Raw genomic sequence first — 24,757 nt, 5'->3', positions numbered from 1 at the left:
TATTGTATAATAATATAAATTTATTTATGTTAAGACCTAAACCTATGAACTGAAAGCATAAAATGCCTAGAAGAAAACATGAAGAAAAACATTTGTGACATCAGATATGGCAGTGATTCCTTGGCTAAGACTCAAAGAAAGCATAGGCAACAAAGGCAAAAACAGAAACAGACTACATCAAACAGAAAAAAACTCTGCCTAGTAAAAGGGAATAAAGAGAATGAAAGGGTAATCTATGAACTGACGTATTTGATAAGGAATTAATGCCCCAAATACATAAAAACTCCAATAACAAAAACAAAAACCCAATTAAAAGATGGACAAAGGATTTGAATACCTTTTTCTGAAGAAGACCTACAAATGGCCAACAGATACATATCACTAATCATCAGGGCAATTCTTATCAAAATCCATTAGTCTGGCTACTACATAAAACAAATTAAGCCATGAAATAGCAAGAACTGGTGAGGTTGTGGAGAAATTGGAACCCTGTGTACTGTTGGTAGGAACATAAAATGGTGCAACTGCTATGAAAGACAGTATGGCATTTCCTTGAAAAAATTAAAAATAGAACCCACAGGACCCAGCAACCCCACTTCTTGGTATAAATCCAAAAGAATGAAATCAGGATTTCAGAAGAATCTGAACTTCCATGTTCAGTGCAGCATTGGTCACAACAGCCAAGACACAGAAGCAACTTAAATGTCTAACAGACGAACAGATAAAAACATGGTAAAAACATACTAACACTTTCCAGTTATAGAAAAGGAAATCTTGCCACTGGTGACAACAGGGAAGGACTTGGAGGACATTTAGTGAAACAAGCCAGCCACAGGACAAATCTGCATGGTTCACTCCACTCTTATGAGGTATCTGAGTCTAGCTCATAGAAGCAGAGAGTAGACCGTGACTGCTGGGGCTGGAGAGATGGGGAAGAGCGGAACTGTTCCAAGCCCCTTCCCCTCTGCTTCTCCGCTTTCCTGGGGGAAACCTCTGCTGATGTTCCGAGTTCTGCTATGCTGGGATTCCTCCAACTCATGGGCAAGTTGCTCCTCCCCTGTGGCTAACTACTTCCTACCTGTCTCAGACTCACTCCTGGACTGAACCTGGCCATCTGTACTTGTTTCCAAGGACTGCTGTTCTAGCTACCACAGACTTGGGGCTCAAAACAACAGATATTTATTTATACTTGCACAGTTTTGGAGGCCAAGGCCCCAAATCAAGGCGTCACCATGGACATATTCCCTGCAGTCCTCAGTACCCTTCAGATGCAACTCTGGGCTCTGGACACTTCAAGCTTAATCAAAAACAGAAACAGACTACATCAAACAGAAAAAAAACTCTGCCTAGTAAAAGAGAATAAAGAGAATGAAAGGGTAGTCTATGAACTGATGTATTTGATAAGGAATTAATGCCCCAAATACATAAAAACATGAAAAAATTAAAAATAGATTATTTGTATTAAAATTATGTATTTTTTCTGTTTGATGTAGTGTGTTTCTGTTCCTTCTCTTGAGGAACACATAACAGTGTAAAAAAAACCACCTGGGCCTAAAGCACAGCTAGGTGGTGAACGTCTGGCTGGTGGCTTGTGCAAGGGGCTGAGGAAACCCCTGGGGTACCAAAACCTAGTGTGCTGGGAAAGAATGAGGAAGGCTGCATGTGCAAAGCTGGTCACAGAAAGCCTGGCATGCTCAAAGAAAGAAGAAACCGGACAGCTCAAGGCTCAGCCCCTTGGCCTGACCCTCACCACGGCCCCCAACTTTCCTGTGTATATCAGTGTATCACCTGCGAGAATGAGCACATCCAGCTTGCTAGCTTGTTTGGTCACAAAGTGCCTAATTGAGAAAGACCTGCCCAGGGTCTTTCTCCATGAGGACATGACCTCCAAGGCAGTCCTTTGACCCCACCACTGCCTTTCAGACTGGGGTTTTGTTACTGTTGCATTGTGTCTGTGGTGCGGGGATCCAACCAGGCCTTAAACATTCTAGACAAGAGCTCTTCTACTGAACCCCTGCCCCAGCCCCTCTTGCCCAGCTAAGATCAGTCCTGCTTTCTTCACATCTATCCCAAGCCCACTCAAAATTCATGTTTCCTGCCATCTCATCAGTCCTTGGGCCCAGCCACAATGGCCAGTGGCTTACTGGACCATGCCTTGAAAATTATTGGGTCCGCTTGAGTCTCCTACCTCCTCCTCCACCACCACAGCTCCCTCCTGGTCTGAGTTTCTAAACCCTCGAGAGCTGGATCCAGGTTCTAAAGCAGCCTCATCAGCAGGCAGGCTGAGGCACCATGGGATCCAAATGCACAGGTTCTGTGACAACGATATTAGCAGCTCAGGAGCGTTTCTGGGCTTAATTCTCGATGAGTTAGAACTCCCAACAAGCAATCTCCATAAAAGAGGGGTTATTTGTCCATTCACTATGTAACAAATGAGATGTCTCAGATTCTCCTACTACAAGACTCACCAAAGCTCAGGGAAAGTGAGATTGTGGCAGGATAAAGGCTACAGGATCTACCTTTTTCAGTCGATTTCTTTCAGAGAGACTTAAAAACATTAAGGAGCCAACAAACTCACAGGGATAGAAATAAAATTTTTGTAGAAAGGTCTCATGTAGTAGAAAAGTCTCCAACAAACAAAGTATGAATAAAAGTTGAGCCACTAGCTCTATTTCCGTTCACTCACAAGAGGGCACCAAGCAGGTCCTTAGCTAGCAGAGTGACTTTGCACAAGGTGGTGGTGACCCTCTCCTTTCCTCTGTTTCTTATTTAAAGGGGAAATAATAGGAGGCAGCAAATATTCCCAGCTCCTGAGATTTCAAAGTGACCACTTGCTTCTTTAATATAAATATCAGCTTTTAATATATGAAGGACCTTCCCCTCTGGGCAATCACACAATTTCTGAATAAATACGGTAGGAAAAAATACACTGATAAAACTTCATAACTTTTTTTTAGAACAAAAAAGGCTTGAAAATGCAGTAAGAAATAAGTCTAGTGCTCTTTGTACACCCTGGCCTCCATGTCTTCATTCATTGCTCGCTGGAAGCTGCCGACAAAACTTGGTACCAGCTTCCAGATGCCACTTGGCCACTCAGACTTTCCACGCTGCAGTAGCCCCCGGTAAACGAAACTCTGTACAAGATGATCCTGCTGCTCTTATGTCTGTTCTCCCCGGGAGAAATTCAGTTTGCAGCCAAATACATCTAGCACAGTCCTTGTCCCATCACACTGCCAAAGGCCATGTGTGCGGAGCTCTCTCTCTGGAGGGCCCTCTGCTAGGCCTGCTCGTTGGCTCCTGAGCCTTTGCCTGCTGCCTGGGATTCTGAGGTACGCGAGGCCTGCTTGGGCAGGCGAATGGGGACATAGATGTTGGAGGCACAGTGCTCCTTGAAGTACTCTCCTCCCTTTTCTTCATAGTCCTTCCTGGTGATCCAGGCTTCATCGTCGTCCATGTGGTCCAAAGCCCAGTCACGAGCACCATACCAGGCATCCAGCACGGGGTTCGAGGCAAGCTGAACCTGAAATGAGACGTAATGCTCACTAGAAAGATGCCTCCAGCAGGCTCAGGCTCCCAGTGTGACTGCAGCAGGCTCAGCTACAGTCCCACAGTCCTGTGTGTCCTCAGAAACATGTACAGGAGGCCCCAACTCCCCCTACCTCTGTACCTTCCAAGCAAAGCTGAACTGAAGCACCCAGATTCTCCAAGAGTGCACAAGATGACACAGGGCATGGGGCCCAACTCACAGAACAGGCAGTCCTTTACCAAGGCAAAGCCTGCCACTCTGGGTCAGAGGGATCAGCTGGCCAGCCTCCTGCTTCACACTGTTGTCAATCACAAGCTGCCAGGACAGAGGTGAGGTGGAGGCTGGTACAAGGCTGGCCACAGCAGTGAGAGAGTCATGGGAAAAATGACTGCTGAGCAGGTAACCAGGGTGTTCTTTGTGATGCTGCCAATGCTCAGTTCCGATTGCTCGTGTCAGAGTGCGGCTGGGGGTCGGCAGCTCTGTGAGGGTCCTCAGCTAGCCTGACCTGACCATTTAGGGAAATAAATTGGGAAATAAATTTCTGGAACTGTCTGCCTCCTTTCCCACCATCCTCTCTCCCCAACCCCAGGAGTTCCATGATGTGGCAGTGTTTCAGAACTTCTGGAGGGCCAGGCCAGGCCACATGAAGCAGGATCAGCATGCACAGAGAGAGAAGGATGGGACAAGAGACGTTTGGGCTCAGAGTCTGACTGCCCAGGCTGCCACAGAGGCAAGGGACTTGTGAAAAGTAACATTTTTGTAAGATTGGACAAGAGCCTCTGCTGCTCTGGCTTAGGAAAAGCTGGTGAGAATGAGTACAGGGTGCTTGGTATTCTGTCTTGTAGAATACTGAATTAAGGGTAGCTATCATTATCACTAGTAAGAAATGTAGCAAGATCTACCGTTAATAGAATATTACAGCCATAAAAGGGACACTTTGATAAAGGAAAAACTATCATAATAGTTTGAAAGTGAAAAACACTATATGAGTTACAAAATAAGCTATTAGTGGTGTTTTTTTTTAAATAAAATAATACAAATGATAAGAAAATGACCTGAAAATATACATATAAGTAATTTTGTTCAGAGAAACTGTATCTAAGAAAACCTTTTCCTCTGCTTTTATTTTGTCTTATGAAAAAGTCTGATATCTCAGTAATGTTTTAAAATATTTTGCTATTTAAGAATTCTTTCTCTTTCTTTTTTTTACAGTGCTGGGGATGGAACCCCAGGGCCTTACAGGCAAGTGCCCTAATACTGAGCTACACCCCCAGATCCAGAAATTATTTTTTTAAGGAAATAAGTAAATACACATTTTGAAGTCCTCCATCTTCTAAAAATCACGCAGGGTCTAACAGTACTTATATTCGGGGCACTGCTGTACACATCATCTGCACTTAGAATTGATGGGCTAGTGACAGCATGATACACACTGGCTACATTAGCAATGCAAAAGGGAGTGGCGGAGGTGGGCAGAGGAGAGGGGGTGGACCATGACACCAGAACAGCTCTATATAAGGCTGGGGGAGAGCTGGCAGCCACATTCCTACAACCAGTGCTTACAAAGTAACCATAGGAAAGGCTCTGGGCTTGCCAAGCAAGAGATCTTTAAAATCCCATGAGGTTTTTCTCAATCACTTTACCACAGATGGGAAGCCAGCACTGAGTCAAGCCCCTGCTCACATTTCAGAATGCTGCCCTTATCTTCAGTGATGTTGCCCCTTCTGTCCTCCTGCCTCTTGGGATGTCTTTCCTAAGTGTCTGTTGTGTTCTACTGCCCTCAAAGGCTGCTGTGATTTAGCACTTGATCCTTGACTTCACCTCCTCTCCCCAACAGTGCCCTGGGCTCCCTGAGTGTACCCTGCTATCTTTCTCCTGAGCACTCACTCACTAGCTATGGCCAGCTCTTTCTGTGTGTCCCACTGGAAGCTTGACCCACCCTGGAAACAGAATGCAGTTTCCTCCCTTTCAAGCCTCTTCTTCCTCCCATAGTTCCTAGTCCAATGAACGTCCTATTTATCAAACTAGTGGCTCCACATAAAACTTGGGGAGTTGTCTTAAATCCCACTTCTCCCCCAAATCCACAATCAGTTCTGATCACTTCATCCCCTTATCTTTCTCAAGTCAATCCCCTTTCCTCTCCCTCTGGCAATGCCTTCTTATTTTCTGTGAAGCTACCAAGCAACAGTCTGTCAAGGGCTGGAAACACCTATCAAAAGGCAGACACTGTCCCTTCCCTGTTGGAGGTGAGTTTGGCAAGGGCTATTGACAGGGAAGGCTCCCTGGAGGAAATGACATATAAACCAGCAACCAAGAGAGAATAGCAATGAGCTGGAGAGTGTTCAATGTAAAGGGAACCATTAGATGCAAAGGGTCCAAGGCAGGAAAACAAGGCTTATCTGAAGAACAAACTACCTGCATCACAGATGAAGGCCGACCTTCTTAGTAGGATGCACAGGTCCTGCATCCTGTGGGCCTGCTGACTTCTCTTCCTCTCTGCCTGCATTCCTTTTTAGCAGCCATATGCTCTAGCTACACTGTTACTTCTCCTTCCCTCAATAAACTTTTGCCCCTGCACCTTTGGGCATGCTAGTCCTTCTCTCGGGAATGATCTTGCCAAGCTACCCCACACCACGTTACATAGACAGCAAACACATTTACATCCTTAAAAGATTCAGTTCCATGGAGCCTTCCCTGAACACCAATGGAAACTTCTAGGTGCCCATACTTGTCTGTCCATTCCACTCCAGGTTATTATGGCTCATTTACTTGACTGCCACCCTCAGATAGTGAATTCCTTGCAACTGCAGGCTGTGTCCAGGATATCTCAGCATCCCTACAGTGCCTGGTCCAGGATGGGGGCTCAGACTATGTTACTTGATGATCAAGGATTTGGTAGGACAACTGTGGGGCACTCATTTATATGACAGCCATAAAATATAGTACTTTAGAAGAATAATGACATGGGAAAATGTTTATGATAGGTTAGGGAAATTCAGGTAACAAAGCAATACACATAAGTGCAGGAAATTTATGAAAGGCAATCTCCTTCAGGCAGGGAGAATGACTTATTCTCACCTGTGTTCTGACATCTTTGAATTTAATTATGTGCATGTCTTCCTTTTTCAATTAAAAAAAAAAAAAACAGTATACAGAGAATTGTTTCTCATTCTGCTTTAAAAATTAAACGTAGATTAAAGACCAGAATAAAAGTCACAAAAATGTCAATAGTGGATACTGCTGATGATAGAATTATACAGCCATTTTTCTCCCTTAACTTTTACTTTTGCAATCAGAAAATAATTAATGCTATTTTTCCAAACAGCTTAAACAAATAGTACCTGGAAAGAAGACTGAAAGGGTCTCATCTCCAGCAGTTCCTTCTCCATTCTGGCTTTCATCCCAGGATACATCACATTCCCACCAGTGAGAAAAATGTTCTGGACCAGTCTCTCCTGAACTTCTTTTGGGTACCTAGGAGAGAAACGACCCTCCAATTTAAATGTTCCAAGAGACTAGAAATGTGGAAATGCAAGCTCTTGGTGAGAAACAGAAAACAGCTGCTTGAAAAGTTAAGATATATAAAACCAAAACTGTTATTTTTCATTCATGTCACTCTACAATGTCAGCCCAATGTTTCCAAAACCTTACTTTGAATGTTCCACTCATATCTTTAACATGATTAAATCTTTTGTGCTTTTGTAATACATTTTTCTAAAAATCAACTTTACTGAAGATTAATTTACATATTCTTTTATAAAGGCTAACAAATTTATGTACTCCCGTAGCCATCACTCCAATCAAGACATGGAACATTTTGTCATCCCCAAAGCTCCTCTCCCTGGGGTTTAGGACTCATCTCTCCATCTGTCCCTTTTTTCGTTGGTTCATTTTGTTTTCTTTTTGAGGCACGGTCTTGCTATGCAGCCCAGGCCTCAGCCAAATGAGCAGCCGGGACTACAGGCAAGCACCCCGACACCTGTTTTTTTGGGAGGTGTGGGGTGTTTTTGTTTTTTAATAACCTCTTTTTGTTATTCACTTTTGATTACTTTCCCACCCATCATTAAGACATATAGCTCAAAGCCACTCAGAGTAACGGCAGAAGTGCTTTTCCGTTTTTTCATTGCGGGTGCACTTTTCCATCCTGTTATACCAAAAACAGCCCACAAACTACAAATTACATTCCCTACTTGTGCAACTTGAGTCATGGAAACTCACACTGCAGGAAAACGCCTTTGGAAGTGGGTGGAGGGAGGCCCACTTTGGAAATGTAAACTCTGGTATAAATGCAATGTCCACAGGGAGGAAAAAAAATCCTTCATAGGCACTGCAATATTTTTGGGGTGATTTAAAATCTCCAGTCTTCAGGATTGTGAAGTTTCCTATGAAAGCCAGTGCACATTACCACACTGCGCTGATCTAAAGGAGTTCTTCTCGCTCCTCACATGAGCTGAGCATTTACATGTTCAGAACACAATCATAGAGCCCACGCAGGCACAGGCATGTGACAGGCCAGTCACAGGCCTAGTGACAGCACAGCAAGTGAACAACACCAAGAACAAGCGCATTTCCCAGGGCTCAACCACCATCTCTCCAACTCAAAACCCAAGGAGGGCTACGGCTGTAGCTCAGTGGCAGAGTGCTTGCCTAGCACGTGTGAGGCACTGGGTTCGGTCTTTAACACCACATAAAAATAAATAAATGATAATTGAAAAAAAAAAAGAAAAGAAAGAAAATGGCTCAAGAAAACAAGTGTCACCATCTTACCTGTCCAGAATGTACTGAAGCGTCTCCGCTATTCCCGCCTGCTCTTCTCCTATGAGCGAGGGCTGGAAAATAATTTCTGGAGCCCGGATTCTTTCTGTCCCAACAAACAGCTGATGATATGCTGCCAAGTTAAACACGGGCTTTAAAAACCAAGGTTTAAGAGAGATTTTTAGGCCATGATGACAACCGTCCCAGTTGCCAGTTTCCTCACCTGCACCTCTTATTCCAGTGTAGTTTCTGTCCTCTGTGCATGGCACAGCAGCGGCTCTCCAACTCTCCTGACATGAAGGTCCAGTTTTCTACTTTCTTTCAACCTCTGAACTACAATTCCTACACACTGCACTGTGCCATGGTCCCTGAGTTGCAGGGAGCATGGCAGTGAAGGGAGGGTGGCATGAAAGGCCTAGCAGAGAAAACCACAGCTCCACCCAGGGCCTGCTTATGTGTTTCAGTCCCTGCACAAAAAGAACACTCCCTCCCGGGGGGCCTCAGATGAGCCAGTTTATCCAGGTGTCACTGTAATGACAGAAATGTAGACCCTAAAGAGGATCCACTATTCCAACACTGGCTTAAATGTAGATGAAACCATCAAAAGCCAGTTTACAGACCTCCAGTTACTGGCCTATCCTTTCTCACAGACTGGTGCTGGAACCTCAGTCAGTACTGGGGGGAAAAAAACCCTGACTGATGTGGTAAGCACCGATGTCCCCTTCTCTAAAAAGAAAAATTGGGACTTCAAAATACATGTATCACTAAGAAGCAAACTGGCCTTTGTGTCAACAGTTTCAGTGTACACAAGGACATGGAGGCAGGCGTCAAACCTGGACAGTGGTGACAGGTTTCTCCACTTCTGGTGCTTCCTCTGAAAACAAGGGCTCAAAATCATTCATGCTTTCCACATCTTCTAGAGATGGCTCCAGTGGCTCCAGGTCAGGGGTCTGAGGACGAAACAAAATAGCACAAACAAAACAAATCAGAACCAATATCTCCAGCAAGCCCATTCTATGAGTTCACTGTCACAAAAAAGAACTAGAATCTTGCCCAATGTTCCAAAAGCCTATGTCAAAACTATGAACATTTTTCTACGCTATTTGAACAAAAGAATACACATGAACAAATTGCAAAGCCAACAATGGGCTTTGCTTTCATTGTCTGCCTCTCCTACTTATACAAGCCTTGTCTCCTGCTTTCTCTGAAGCTTTCTAATAGCACCAGCTTCAGGCTGACGCCCCTGAAGATATGCTGCTTGCATCAGTCACACCATCATACACACAGCTATGGGGCAGCACAGTGTGATAAGGGGTGTCCTCCAAAGCAGCTAGGCTACCAACAAAAGGTAATCAATCAATCTATCAATCTATCTATCTATCTATCTATGGTACTATGGAGCTGTGCGCAAGCTAGGCAAGTGCTCTACCACTGAGTTACATCCCCAGCCCTTTTTCTCAATTTTTAAATTCTGAGACAGAGTATCAGTAAGTTGCTTGAGGTTGGCCTTAAAACTTGTGAACCTCCTGCCTCAACCTCCTAAGTCACTAGGATCACCAGCATGCACAAGGCCTGGCTCAAATTAATAAGTACATGTGCCGACATTAATGGGCTTAACAATTAGTCCCTTAATGGCAGGTCCCTCTGGACTGGAGATGTGAGCAAAGGCTTCCTATCTGTGAAGTCCTGCAGCACAAGCTTTTCTCTTCAATGACAATGACTTGAGTGGGGCCTGGGCGTGCTGACACCATTCCCAAAGGAGGGGTCACAGCACTTTTGTTTTCATTTTAACCTGGAGAAAAGGGTGGAGGTAGTGGTCCCACAAGATGTCTTCAGTCATCTGTCATTCTGCCATGTGAAAGGCAGGTAAGTCTTCCTCCTCTAACCTCAAAGGATAGAAATTAGAGGAAGAAATATCTTGTTGCATCCCAGAGAAAAATACTCTATCGATGTTGGTGGGTGCAGAGCAGGCTGACTTACAAGGTGGTGTCTGGGGAGGGCTCTAGCAAATCCAGTAACCAACAGCCACAAGAGCCTGAAAGAAGATTCCACACTTAATTTGTGTTCCAAGTCCCTCCTTTTTCTCAGAATCTATGGAATATGTGAATTACCAACACAATTCAGAGAACTTAAACATAATCCTCTACGTCCTGTGCACTTATATTGCAAATGTAGACTAGCAAATTGGCAATGTCCCTCAATACTACCCCCCACACTCACATGCCCAAAATCACACGGCATATGTGGCAAACAAAATGCACAACAATGTGTTCCTGATTCTGTTCAATTTAAATGATTTGACCATGTATAAGTGGCATTTCCCAGGCTTGAGTGTAAATCCTACAAAGGAAAAATAGTACTTCATCGGAGACCAAAGGACCTGATGAGAAACCTAGTTTACAAAGAGGTAATTCAGGGAGGACAGGAGGTAGGTTATGGACAAAGCCTCTGGGTCTCAGTGAAGGAGGTCATGGGTCAGCTCATGGGTCAGGAAGCTGTGGCTCAGGCAGAAGTAACTCACATAAGTGGTGGAAACATGGTAGGGGAGAGAATGGCTCAGCTCCAAAGCTTTGTTCTGCCTTCAGCTGAAATTCTATAAATCAGGAGTCTTGAGTGTAAGGAAATCAACTAAGGCTTTAGGAATAGGAAAAGACCTAGCTTGAGGCCAGAGTGGATAATAAAAAAAGAGATGAGCAAGAAGTCTCACCTGCCCAGCAAGTCTAGCTGACCTAAATGACATGCTCCTTTGCCCAAGCAAGAGGAACATTCCATTTGACTACATAGTTTGTAATCTGTAAGATGCTGCGCAAGCCCTGGGAGTGCCTATGCCTACTCTGGAGCATTAACCCAGCTCTGAGAAATGACACAGGGGATCCCACAAAGATCAAAAGTGGATCACCCAAGTTCTCTTCCATTTGAGGCACCCAGGAACCAGGAAGCAGTACGATATAAAGAACAAGCTCCTGTTCAGAAAAATCCTTCTTTCCTTTCTTTTAAGCACTCATCTGGCCCCTTCAACAATTCAGTTGTATTAGTTGAATGGAGACACACAAATGCTGTATATTTAAAATAATGACAGACAAAACTTGAGACCTCCCCCCCAATAGTAGCAAGTACTGGGGGGTTCCACTCTACTCCCCATGCCCCATAAAGGGGACCCTCCCCGACAAAAAAGAGGTAGTCTCAGCAGGAGTTCAGGAGGACTCCAACAGAAACTGATGCAAATAATGTCAAGTGACTTCTCCAGCACAGTCATGACAGGAAGTGATGAATGCATGCAGCTTCCTTCCACCTTCACTCCCTGAAGTGTGTGCACCATGAACACATCTCATGGAAGCTTCTTCTTGGAAGCCAGTCACCCCTCGCTGCAAGAGGCCCTGTCTGGAGTTGGGGTCAACAGTCTTTTCTGAACCCTGTCTTGGGAGTTGCCCCAGGCCAGATGTTAGACAGTTAAGTGAAAAACCCTCCAGGTGACTCTATCCCCAATTTTTCATGTCTTCCCAGCCCAGGCATCACAGAGCAGATCTGATCTACTCTTCCAGAATCCCTGACCCATTAAACCCGCGAGGACAAATGAATGGTAGTTGTCTTACACTATTAAGTTTACAGCAACAGATAAGTGAGCCATGCTTCAGTGGTGCAGGAATACAGAAAGCCCTAGACAGCCACTAGGAACCCTCCATTACCTCCCAGCTTCCTGGTGCAGTGCTCACAGCCATTGTCCCAGACCCTTCCAACACTCTCCTCTTCAGTCCCCTTCCTAGTATCAGTCCTGAGATTATTAGCAGATCCTTTTTGTTGCTTTAAAAACTGAACTTCCTACTTATTCTCCATTTGACCTCCTTTTCTTTTTTCTTGTCCTTTCATCCTTCCACCAAAGGATAAAGGTACCATCTTCCATCTGAGGTCAGGATGACCATCTGTGATCTTAAAACTCTATGAACCTCTCTGATTTCCCTATTCTCTGCAGGTTTTGTCTCAAACAGAGAGCTGGCATTCCCCGAACTCTTCTCTCCCTCCCAGCAGAGTGTTCTCCTCAGCTGAGTCCTGGAAAGCTCTCTGTTCTGTGCTCTCTGCCCTTCCTTTGAGGCACTCAGAAGGGCAGAAACCTTATATTTTTTGTCTTTTTAGGAACCTTATCTTAATCACCTCTGCATTCCTGATGCCTGGCATACACTAGGTGGTAGCGCCCACCTTCAAATTCCCCCAGAACAAAGACTATAAAATTTTGGGTTTCAAAAGACTTCTTCAGTTACAAGAAAAACAGCATCATTTACCTTTTTCCAGCTACATTCAAAGCACGTCACCTTACAAATAAAACTTATTAGCTTCACTAAAAGTGGTTTAAAAAATTTCTTTATGCTAATTCATACAATTCAGAGAGGAACCAAGCTAGTAATTTCAATGCAAACATGCACCCCACAGAGGAGAGTCCTGTTGGCTGACTACACCCCCCGCTCAGATTCTCCAGGGTCTCCACATGTACTATGTATTTCAGGAGGGCTAACACAACTGTTCCTTTGGAACCAGATAGATTAATAGTCTGCCAGGGATTTCAGAAGCAGCAGCAGGGTTTCCTGGAATTTTCTTGAGCAGCGGAACAACAGGGACCAACTCTGATCCTGCTAATAAAGCCAGAGAACTTTCTGTATTGGCCCCACTGTGTTTTCCAACAAATGATGACATTCTAAATCTGCACACACACACCCCCCCAATGCTGTGCCTGTGGCTGAGAAAAGTAAGCATCTTCTACTTTAACTACTGAGTTAAGAATGCTAACAAAGCCTGCTCCTTACAACATTCTCACAGGAATAGTTTCAGAATACAAACAACTAGAACATATTGGTCCGTAGGAAAAATGGATGTTGGGAAACAGTGTAAGTTTTAAATTCCCAGTTATATAAAGCCATTACTGCATAAGTGGAGTTTCACAGGAACTTCAATCCACCACCTATTCACTTCATTCAAAGTGAATTATATTGTCAAAAAATACTTTCTTGAAGGTAGAACTTGTTAACCAATCATAGCTAAATTTATCCCATGAATTTGACTGTAATTGACTCTAGTCACTAACAATCACCCTCAATAAATGCTGACTGACCATTAAAGCTTCAGTGTCAGCAATTCAGTAAATTTGTTATATAGAGAAGGCTCTTTCGAAATACAACATTTCAAAATCTCCCCAAGTCCAAAGCATTCTGATGTGTGTCCCCAGAGCACAGAACAAAGGTATATAGGGGACATAGGAAGAACCTGTGAATGAACAGAGGAGCACCTGAATCACAGCGTGTAACAAATGCAGAAAAAGGAATAAAGAAAAGGAAAACCCAGTTCCCCCAAATGCTCAGGAATCACATTTTCACAGCTGTTCATTTTTAACTTTTTAAATCTGAAACTCCTCACCTGCATGTGGCTTTGTGGCACCTCTCTAATAAAAAGACACTTGTGTCCCACTGATATGCTGAGCATGAGGAAGACTAAATATGGATGAACACTTAACAGAGACAACATGGATCTGGGTTGCATTAAACCACAGGTCAAATCTGGGGGAAGCAACAAAAAGGCACAGTGATTCAAGAGAAGCTGATCCGGGTGGAGGAATGAGGCCAAAGCCCTTCCTTCCCTAGATGGTAGTGACCAGAGAGGGGGATCCAGGAAGCCTAGCTCAGGATGTGCTCTATAAAGCAAGCATGCTCACGGCTGGCTCAGTCCTCAGTTGCAGCCTATCAACAGACGGAGAATGCAAGTCCAAGAGCAAAAACTATAGTAAAGTAAGCTTCCTGCTGAGCCAAAGTTGGCTGTGACCTCACTGATGAGCACCACACCACACAGGGCATCAAATGGCATTGACTCAGATCTTTCTTCAGTACTGTTTCTAAAAACACAAGTAATCAAGAGTTTTTAAAAAGCTGATTGACTTAAAAACAAAAAACCAACAGCTACTCTCGTTAGTCCTGCTCAAACATGTCATAAGATAATAAGTAAGTTCCTTTGTTTTGGAATTCTAGGGATGACAAATTCAGTTATATTGTATATACTTAATAGTACTCTGTTCCAGTTCTACAGACAGGAGACCCGGCCAGTGACTGCTGGGCTGAATTGATATAGGCTATCCGTTCCTTCACTATGTAGGCCCCAAGGTATCAGGTCTGGGCTACCCAGGTCCTCAGCTCAGTTCTTCTACCTGCCCTTGTGGTCACACTAACACCTACTATTAACAGTCCACTGGCAGAGAACAGAAAGGAGCAAAAGGAAATTAAAGAGCTTATTCAGAGTTAGTCTTTAGTATCTAATTAAAAAATGATCTTGGCTGGGGTTGTAGCTTAGCACATGTAAGACACTGAGTTTGATCCTCAGCACCACATAAAAATAAATGAATAAAATAAAGGCATTGTGTCCATCTACAACTAAAAATATATTTAAATCAACCTGTAAATGTTTTATCCAGCACATCTGCCAGTTATTGTAAAAAAAAAAAATCCATAAACTTGGGCTGGGGTTGAGGTAAAGCACTCGCCTAGCACGCGTGAGGTGCTGGGTTCGATCCTTAGCACCACATTAAATAAATAAATAAATAAATAAAAGATGTGTCAGCCTATAACCTTTTAAAAAAAATCCATAAACTGTGTATAAAGCATGAGCCCTATTCTCAGTTGACATCAAGATGGAAAGAGGTAAATGAACAATCAACCATGATGTACTGTTAAATGACAAAGAAATAGGTTCAGGCTCAAGGAGCAACACAGAACTGGTGTGAATGTTCTTCGTAGTTCACATTCTGTTGCCCATCGTGGGGTGATATCCCTCTGGTCAGAACTTCACTGGTACAAATCTGCCATGGCTACCTCCATCCACGCACCTCATCGAGCTGCTCTCTCCCCCCCCAACACCTAGTCACAACGCCTTTGATACCAGCCTTAAGGCATTCCTCCCTCTCAGGAGGGCTGCTCTCTCTAAATGACCCCACTGGGTCTCCCTCTCAAGACCTTCAGTCACCTCTGGCTTGCTGTCCACCACGTCCACCTCGAGGTTGACTTCTGCTTGAAGGATTTTCTGTTTCGCTTGCTCCACTGCTGCACTGAGCTTCTGTATGTAGGACTGCAGCTCTTCTGGGGAGTCCATGTTCAGCTCTATCAGAGCTTTGTGAAACTGATCCATCTTTCCATCCTCTAGAAGTTCCTGAAACCAGAACAGTCATATACACATAGTACAATCACAAAAAGGAAGGAAAGAGAAGTAGCTTAAAAGCCAAAGAAAGTAGAAAGTAGAAAGAACTGCAGCAGGAGGAGGTTCCCAAGGTCCCCCTAGCCTGCCTTCCACAGACTTACACTTCCAGCTCCCCCAAAAAAGGTTCAGATGGCTGCCCTCCTCCCCTGCTGTTCTGGACTAGGATCAAAGCCTGGCTAGACTAAACTAATCTATAGTGACAGACGTCAGAAATGTTGTCATCTTTATGGGGTAGTTATTGGCGAAGAGGAGATATGAGGGAGGATGGTGATGCTATTTCTTGACTTGAGGGCAAATACATGGCACATATCACTTCAAGAAAATTCAACAAGATGCATACTTAGGATCTGAGCACATTGCATCATACATACTACACTTAAAAAGTTAAAAAACAAATTATCTGGGCACAGTGGCACATGCCTGTAATCCCAGTGACTTGGGAGTCTGAGGTAGGAGGATTACAAGTTTAAGGCCAACCTGGGCAAATCAGCAAGACCCTGTCTCAAAATAAAAAATACAAAAAAGAGCTGATGATGTAGCTCAGTGATAGAACATCCTTGGGTTTAATCTCCGGTACCAAAATAAATAAACAAACTAACTAACTAAAGGAGATTATAAGGCAAAAAGAAAAAGAAAAAAAAAAAAAAATCAATGAAGCTGGTGTCAACAACTCTTTCAGAAACACCTATTGCCATACTAGACTCTGTATTAATGATCTCAGTTCTAATGATCCCCTTGGGCTCCTCCTTAACCCCAAGAGTGACTTACAATAATCAATTTCTTTTATTTTAAATACTGGTGATTGTACCCCTGAGGTACTTAGCCACTGAGCCACATCTCCAGCCCTTTTTATTTATTTTTTAAATTTTATTTTTTAAATTCTGAGGGTCTCACTAAGTTGCTTGGGGCCTCATTAAATTGCTGAGGTTGACCTCAAACTTGTAATCCTCCTACCTCAGCCTTCCAAGTCACTGAAATTACAGGCGTATATCATCATGTCAAGCTTAATCAACATACTTATGGCTAAGGAAAAATTCAGAGGAGAAAATTCCTTGGGACCACCTTCTTAAGTGAGGCCAGAGACCCATCCCAGCATCTGCTGTCACCTGAACATAGAGTAGTCGGTCCAGTCGCTCCTGATCCAGCTGCAGCTTCTCCTCTCGCCGTCGGGCATTGAGCTCCTGCAGCCGCCGTAGCTGCTGCTGCCGCCTCTCCTGCTTCTCCTCAGCGGTCAGAGTGCTGCCCAGGAGCTTGCTGGAAAATGGAAGCTGCATCTTGTGGACATTGTTCTCATAATAATCAGGGCACTGCCACTTTTGCAATTCTTTAAAAAAAGAATTTTAGAAGTCATAAAATGGAAACACTAACAACACAAAAATCAAAACACAAGGATTTCGGATGCAGGTTAAGACGGAGAAAACACCATCCAGCCAATCTCTGAATCCACTCAATCAATTACATGCTGCAATAAAATGTGGACATATTGCCAGCAGACCTGTTCTAAAAAAACTGATGTGATGTTGTTCAAATAGAAATTGTACCAGAAGGAAGCCTAGAACATCAGGAATGAAAGAACAGCGATGGAAATTATGAAAATCTGGTTAAACCCAACACACTAATCTCTTCCTGAGTTCTTTAAATTAGGTTTGATAATTGAAAGTAAAAAAATCACATCACTGTCTGATGGGCTTCCGGCATATACAGATGGACACGTGTAAGACAGCACCAATGATCTAGTGTTAACATTTCTACATTCCATTTCAAATATCAATTCTAAATAGGCCATGAAAAGTTAAATTTACAATAATCTCAAAAAACTGCTTAAAAAAAAAACACAGATACAGTAAAAAAGGAAAAAAAAACAGAAAAGTTAAAATGGAATTTAAAAATGTTCAAATAACCTAAAAGGCAAGAGAGAGAAACAAACAATAAATTGAGGGAACAACAATATTAAAAATATAAAATGGTGAACCTAAATCCAAATATGAATAATAAATTGTAAAAAAATTGTAAAAAATCTGACACAAAGATTTTTTTATTTTTGGTACTGGGATTGAACCCAGGGTGCTATACCACTAAGCTACATCCCAACCCTTCTTATTTTGAGATAGGGACTGGCTAACTTGCAGTTGGCCATGAACTCAAAATCCTTCTGTCTCAGCCTCCCTAATTGCTGGGATTACAGGCAAGCACCACTGTGCTTGGCTATAACGGACTTTTAAAAAATGATCTAACTACTAAAAACTTTATTTTGAATACAGCAATATTGATAGGTTAAAAGTTAAAGGACAAAAAGACGTGCCATGCAAGCCCTAATCAAAAGAAAGCTGGCGTGGCTTTATTAATGCTCAAGCAGACTTCAAACACAATTGCCAAGGATAAAGAAGGACAATACATAATGATAAAAGGTCAATTTGGCAAGAAGTTTGTTAAATATGCACCTACCAAAAAAGAGTAAAATACCTGAAAACAAAACTTGACAGAACTGAAGGGAGAAAAAGGAATACCCACAAGTACACCCAGAGATTTCAATTCATTTTTCTCTATTATCTGTAGAGTTAATAAATGGGAAGTAAACAGAGATACAGAAAAACAGAGCAACACCTCAACCAACGGAAGCTAAGTGACAGCACAGGACACTCTCCAGAATGCATATCCTTTTCAGGAACTTATGCCAGCTGGGCTTTGTGGCACTCGTCTATGATCCCAGCAGCTCAGAAGGCTGAGGCAGGAGGATCCCAAATGCAAAGCCAGCCTCAGCAACTTAACAAGACCCTGTCTCAAAATAAAAAATTATAAAGAAGGGCTGGGGTTGTAGCTCAGTGGTAGAGTGCTCACCTAGCACATGTGAGGCACTGGGTTCAATCCTCAGCACTACATAAAAATACACATAATAAAGGTATTGAGTCCATCTACAACTAAAAAAAAAAAAAAAAAAAAAATTGGGTTGGGGATATGGTGATTAATGCCCCTGGGTTCAATTTCCAGTACCACCCCCGCCCCCAAAAAAGTAACTTCTGCCAAAGTTGACCAGACCCTGGGTTATCAAACAAGCAAATTTAACCTATATTAGACAAAGAACTTTGATCATAACAGAATTAAGCTAGAAATAAATCATAGAAAGATAATAGGAAAATCTCCAAATGCTGTATATAAAGCAATCAATTGCTTAAAGAAATTTAATCAATTGCTTAAAGAAGTAGTCTTGAAGAAAACTGGAAAACATTATAATTCAATAAAAATGAAAATATATCAAAATTTGTGGGAAACAGGTAAAAAGCAGTGCTGTGAGGGAAAACTGCAGAATTAAATGCTAGGCTTTTTTGTTTTGGTGGTGGTTGTTTTCAAAAGAACATTCTCATAACAATCTTAAGTTTCAAGAAGAAGAGGAAAATGAATCAAGCAGAAAAAAAAATAAATAGAAGAAACCAATGAGGTTACCTAAATAGTCCTGTGTCTATTAAAGAAACTGAATTCATAGTTAAATGCCTTTGTAAAAAGAAATCCTTAGACTCAATGGTTCTCCTAGAGAAGTCTACCAAACATTTAAAGAAAAAAACATAACATCAATTATTTACACCATCTTTCCAGAGAGTAGTAAAAGGCAGAGCACTTTTCAACTCACTGAACAAGGCCAGTCATCACCTTAACACCAAAATAGCACAAGAAACCATATACCAATGTCCCCCATGAAACAGACACCAAAAAATCCCTCACAAAATAGTAGCAAATCAAGTTCAGCTATACATACACAAAAAGAGTAATACACACGAACAAGAAGGTTTATCCAAAAAAACAAGAATGTTCCATATTCAAACACAATCATTATAATCCCCCACATCAACAGTCTAAAGCAGAAACAATTCAACAGCTTTGAATCTTCTAAAGTTAAACATACATTTACCATGTACCCGAACATTAATATGTACAGTAGCTCCAGCCACAACCACCAAAAACTGGAAACAACCCAAATGACTATTCATGATGAATGGATAAACAAACTGTAGTCCCTCCATATAATACAATACAGTTCCACAATAAAAAGGAAAGAACCACTGAGATCCTCAACAATTTGGATGAATCTCAATGGCATAACACTGAATGAAACTTTCAAAAAGTTACATATCCTATTTATATAACATTTGGAACAGATGAAAATTACATTAACAAAGAACAGATGAGCAACTGCTTGGGATGGGGACAGAATATGACTTATAAAGAGAAAGCCCGAGTGAGTTTCTTGGGATAAAAGTATACACAATTGTGATAGTGGATCTATAGATGTGTTAAATGCACAGAACACACCCCCCAAAAAAAGTCAATTACAAAACAAGCTGATACCAGAACACCTTGAGAACAAAGAAGGAAAAGCAGAGAGAGCTGTGTCATCTGACAAGCACCTCTCTGGCCTGGGGGTGCTCCCAAATTCTTTGTCAGACTGCGTTTATGCTGCTTGGGACTAAACCCAGGGCCTCACATGATAAACAGACACTCTACCATTGAGCTACAGCCCTAGCCCCACAGATTCTTTCTTTTTATATGTGTTTCTCTAATTTCTTTTATCCCAGGAATAACAGGTACTTGAAGACACAGCCCTTAGCCACTACTGTACTCCACACTTAAAAATGATTAAGATAGTAAATTTTACGTTACGTGGTTTTCACCAAACTTAGTTTTCTTTTAAAGACAGTGTTTGCCCTTCTGGAGCTTAGTAGTAGTAGTCAACTGAAGAAAAGATCTTTAATGTCAACGAGAAAACCCATCCACACACTAGGTGTGGTGGTACATGCCTGTAATCCCACTGAATTGGAAGGCTGAGGTGGGAGGTTCACAAACTAGGGCCAGCCCCAGCAACTTAGCAAGACCTTGTCTCAAAAAATAAAAAGGGCTGTGGATGTAGCTCAGTGGTAAAGAGCCCCTGTGTTTAATACCCAGTGCCAAAAAAAAAAAAAAAAAAGAAAGTGAATGCCAAAAGAAAAAGGGGGTGCTAAAAGAAATAAAGAGTAAAAACATAAGAAAGCAAGAATCTTAATAGCTTAGAACACTCCAAAGGTCACCAAAATCCAAAAGCTGCAGCGGGCAAAGTCCTCTCCTTTACCTTCCCCGTAGTCCTCAGCAATGTAGCTGTGCTCATGCAGGATCTCCTCCATGCGGCTGAGAGTGATGGCCGCCAGGTGCCCCGGATACTTCAGTTGGAGGAGTCGCTGGAGGTAACCTGCTGCCTGGCTTCCTCCAAGATTGATGCGTTTGCAGTTTTTGGCATCTAGCCTACAATCAAGAAAATATATATTTTTTGGCAACACAGAGAAGAGACTATGAACTATCTTGGAAATAGAATAATTTAATGAAGACAAAGAAATGGACGAAAAGTGGGGGTGGCATAAAACTTTACAGCTGCTGGGCACGGTGGCACACACCTGTAATCCCAGTGGCTCAGGAGGGTGAGACAAGAGGAGAGAAAGTTCAAAGCCAGATGCAGCAACTTACCAAGATCCTAAGCAACTCAGCAAAACCCTGTTTCTACATAAGATAAAAAAGGCTGGGGATATGGCTCAGTGGTTTAGTGCCCATGGGTTTAATCCTTGATACCAAAAAAACAAAACCCCTACAATTGCAAGAGACTCAAGTCCTCTTAGTCCAATCTCTTAACCAACACAGAAATTTCCACATCCAGACACCTGGCCATCTAACTTCTGGCCAGTCTCACAAGGAAACGGGTTTAAGAGAAAAAACACACACTCCAAAATCAGACCTTTATGTGACTCATCATGTATTTCCCAAACTATGGTCCTAGAACCATATCCTAGAATTAGCTAGGAAAATGTCAAACATGCTGATTCCCAGGCCCATTTGTTCTTGGGTGGGCCTGGGAATCTATATTTTAACAAGCCCTTGCAGAACTCCTCCCCTACAAAATCCACTTCTACTAATGCAATTAGAGTAAATAATAAATCACCTATAGGCTTACTGGCATCTTCTAAGGGCCAGATCTCTTTTACATGAACCAAAGGTTCATGCAGTACTGGGGATTGAACACCAGGGGCACTCTATCACTGAGCAACATCCCCAACCCTTTTTGGGGGGAGACAGGGTTGCTAAACTGGCCTGAAACCCGGGATCCTCCTGCCTCAGCCTCCCAAGTTGGGATGTTACAGGTGTGTACCACCTCACACAACAACTTTAGGCTCCTAATGTAAGAAAGGGAGAGTAGCAGAGCATTGGGAATTTGCTGCATATCCAAACGCTGCTGTTCAATCATACTTCACCAGGAGATGGCAGCACAAAACAGGCCATGCACCAATCTGAAAATTCCTTAGTTCTCAGATAAAATAATTTTCTCTCAATAGAATATACATGGTTTCTTTAATTTTTGCATATTCTGCTTACACAAACTATAGAATTCCATACTTTGGAGAAGTTCGATAATGCCTTACTTCTGGTTTTACAGATTTTCATGGAAACTTCGAGAGTCTCACTATAGGTCTCAATAAACTTAATGGCATTTGTTTGCCTTAAATATTCAGACTGCTTTACAATTTATAAAGTACCACCACCCATATCACTCATTTCATCAAGCCTAGAAAGTTATTTTTTTTTTCCAATTTCACATGTGAGGAAACAAAGATGTTAAGTACCTTATCTTAACAGGGTTGCAAACCCGGGCATTCAACTCCAAGGCCAAGGCTCTTTCCCTATAGTGTCAATTCCTTACGCAATGTGAGAAGCATAAAGCTGGCCTAATCTCTTATAGGACAGTGAAAGAAAGCCAAACTATCAAGTGGGAATAGACAAACTATCTTTGTCTTTTATTCAACTCAGAAATTTTTAATAAATGCCTCTATCAGGTACTATAACCGAACAGAAAGGTATGAGTAGTGATCAAAGAGTTTAAAATTTTTTAAGTCTAAATTAAAAAGTATCTACATAACACAAAGTTAGTCTAATTAAAATTTTTTCAAATTATTCAAAACATTTTTATTGAGTGCCTATTATCTACAGATACTATGTTAACTATCTTCCCATTAGAATTATAAAATTCTAGAACTATGTTTAGACCTAAGAGACCATCTCCTCCAACTCCTTCCAGGAGGTCAAAAGGTCAGGCAAAGTGACGTGGTCATACAGTGATGTAGGTCAGAGCTAAGCCCAGCTCAGTTTATAGACTAGAGTCTAGTACATGCTCTTTCCACTCCAACTTTACAGTAAACACTAAATGTTTACTGAAAGCTGCTTTCGGCAAGGGAAAACTGAGGATCAAACCCAGGGCCTCATACATGCTAGGCATAGCTCCCTACCATTGAGTCATCCTTGGTCCCTGAATGCTTCTTAAAATACCACTCAAAAGTCACAACCCACCTTCCTTCTAAGATGGGTAAAATATGTGTACACTGGTATCCAGATGAAATGATGAGCCCACAGGAAACTGAGTTCTTTGGCTTATTGTGGTAGAAGCTGAAGAGGCTGTCTATTCCATAGGCAACCTTGGGGATCCTGTAGCACTCAAAAAGGAGTTCAGACATCATTTGGCGTGAATATAGAGGATTGCACACAGCTTCTGTCAAAACTATGGGATGATCCACACAACCCTAGTTTGAAAGAAAAGGGGGAAAAAAATGAGTGATAACATAATACTCTTTAAAACATTAAAAAAAAAAACAATCTTAGTGCAGGGCAGAATTCACTTTTGATCCCTAATCAAAAACCTGACCAGAAACAAATATTAAAAAAAAAAAATCTTGGGCTGGGGTTGTGGCTCAGTAGTAAAATGTCTGGCATGTGCAAGGTTCTGGGTTCGCTCCTCAGCACCACATAAAAGTAAATAAATAAAGGTATTGTGTCCAACTTAAATATGTGTGTGTGTGTGTGTATCTCTTGCCTCTACTGGAAGTAGTTTTGGAAAATATGAAACTTAAGGCTATTAAGTGAAAACTCATCCAAACTGTCAGTAAATAATGTTGACTAAATGATTATATCCAAAATACCTCTATCCAACTGGTTCTTTTCACATCCCCTGCTACTTATCTAAGTTGTCACCATCCCTCATCTGCTTTATTCCAAGTCTCCTAAGGGGTCTCCCCGTTTCCATGACAGTCCATTCTGCATCAGCTATAGTGATCCTTTTTAGATAAAAATTGTGTCCCTCCTCTGCTTAATGCCTTGCAACTGCTCCCCAATTCACTGAGAGGAAAAACCTATAAGGTGTGCAATTTGTCCCCACACTACTTCTCTGACATCCTCTTCCTGGTTGTACCTATTCCAGGTACTTGCCCCCTCACTCCGGCAGTCCTGCGATTAGGATTATACCATACTCGGACTCAGTGTCTTTTCACTGTCTATTCTCTCTAACTGGGATACTTTTCCTTCATATATTCACAGGGCATGCTCCCTCAATTATCTCCTTCAAGTCCTTGCTCAGACATACTTTCCCCAAGAGTCCCTACTCCAACCACACATTGAAAAAAATGTAACCTCCTCATCTTCTTCTATCACAGCACTGACGCCTGTCTTTTCATACTAGTATTTTTCCACACTAGCTCCATTGGCACTAAAAGTTTTGTGCGATGTTCACAGTTGAATTCCAAACGCCTAAAATAAAATGCCTGACACAGGGCTGGTGCACAGTACGTATTCATAAATAAATCAGACACGAGCATATATGCCCTAACGTATATTCTATGGGAAAAGAAAAGGCATTGTTCGATCACTACCCTAAAGCAGGACACACACATTTTAAGTACTTAGCATGATCGACTAAGCAGAAGATAATCAGAGCCACTGGAAGCCCGACTCCCTCCTGAAAAGCTGCGTGAGCCGACAAGACCTCATCCCTCCCTCACGCCCAGCCCACCCCGCTTGCACCTGTGAGGAGACGCCCAGGTGCTGGAAGCTGTAGTCCAGCAGCAGCTCCTGCAGCTCCAGGTTGACGGGCACGTTGCGGTCGAAGGGCGAGCGCAGCATCCAGCGGAGCGGCTCCAGGCTGCCCAGCGCGTTGCCCACCTGCGGGCCCGCTCCGCCTCGCGCCCCGCCGCGCCCGCGGGCGCACACCGCGCGGAACTGTAGGCGCGGCTCGGGGCCCGGATCCGGCCCGGGGCACGCCCAGCCGGCACGGGCCTGGAACGACCCATTGTCCAGCACCAGCGGTAGGGGCAGCGGCCCGTGTGCCACGGGTCCGACCTCCAGCACCGGATCCGGCGCGGCTCGGGCGTCGCGGAACGGGAACACGTTGGCCGCCATCTTAGAGCGCGCCGT

At 42.8% G+C, this 24,757-nt stretch overlaps 1 protein-coding gene across 1 annotated transcript; it reads right to left on the bottom strand.

The window, feature by feature from the left end:
- On the bottom strand, positions 1–24,757 carry Actr5 (actin related protein 5). Its single transcript, XM_046433595.2, has 9 exons — positions 24,368–24,757; positions 22,865–23,094; positions 20,607–20,776; positions 16,615–16,832; positions 15,278–15,460; positions 9,115–9,231; positions 8,294–8,433; positions 6,868–7,000; positions 1–3,520 (listed from the first exon to the last, which is right to left on the bottom strand). The coding sequence occupies exons 1-9, from the start codon at positions 24,740–24,742 to the stop codon at positions 3,278–3,280; spliced, it is 1,809 nt and encodes a 602-aa protein (XP_046289551.1). The 5' UTR covers positions 24,743–24,757; the 3' UTR covers positions 1–3,277.

The sequence above is a fragment of the Marmota monax genome, unplaced genomic scaffold, assembly GCF_021218885.2.
Source record: "Marmota monax isolate L192 unplaced genomic scaffold, Marmota_monax_Labrador192_F-V1.1 WCK01_AAM20220418_F8-fsc00014, whole genome shotgun sequence".
In the NCBI taxonomy this organism is placed as follows: Eukaryota; Metazoa; Chordata; class Mammalia; order Rodentia; family Sciuridae; genus Marmota; species Marmota monax.
This window is presented reverse-complemented; position numbering and strand designations above follow the sequence as displayed.

Bases quoted from the DNA above. Each gene is read 5' to 3' on its own strand.
- Actr5 (XM_046433595.2), bottom strand. From the start codon at position 24,742: ATGGCGGCCAACGTGTTCCCGTTCCGCGACGCCCGAGCCGCGCCGGAT. The intron at 15,461-16,614 runs GTGACAGCAGAT...TTCTGGTTTCAG, and splicing joins ACCGACTACTCTATGTTCAG to GAACTTCTAGAGGATGGAAA. The intron at 3,521-6,867 runs GTACTATTTGTT...GTCTCATTTCAG, and splicing joins CCTTTCAGTCTTCTTTCCAG to GTTCAGCTTGCCTCGAACCC.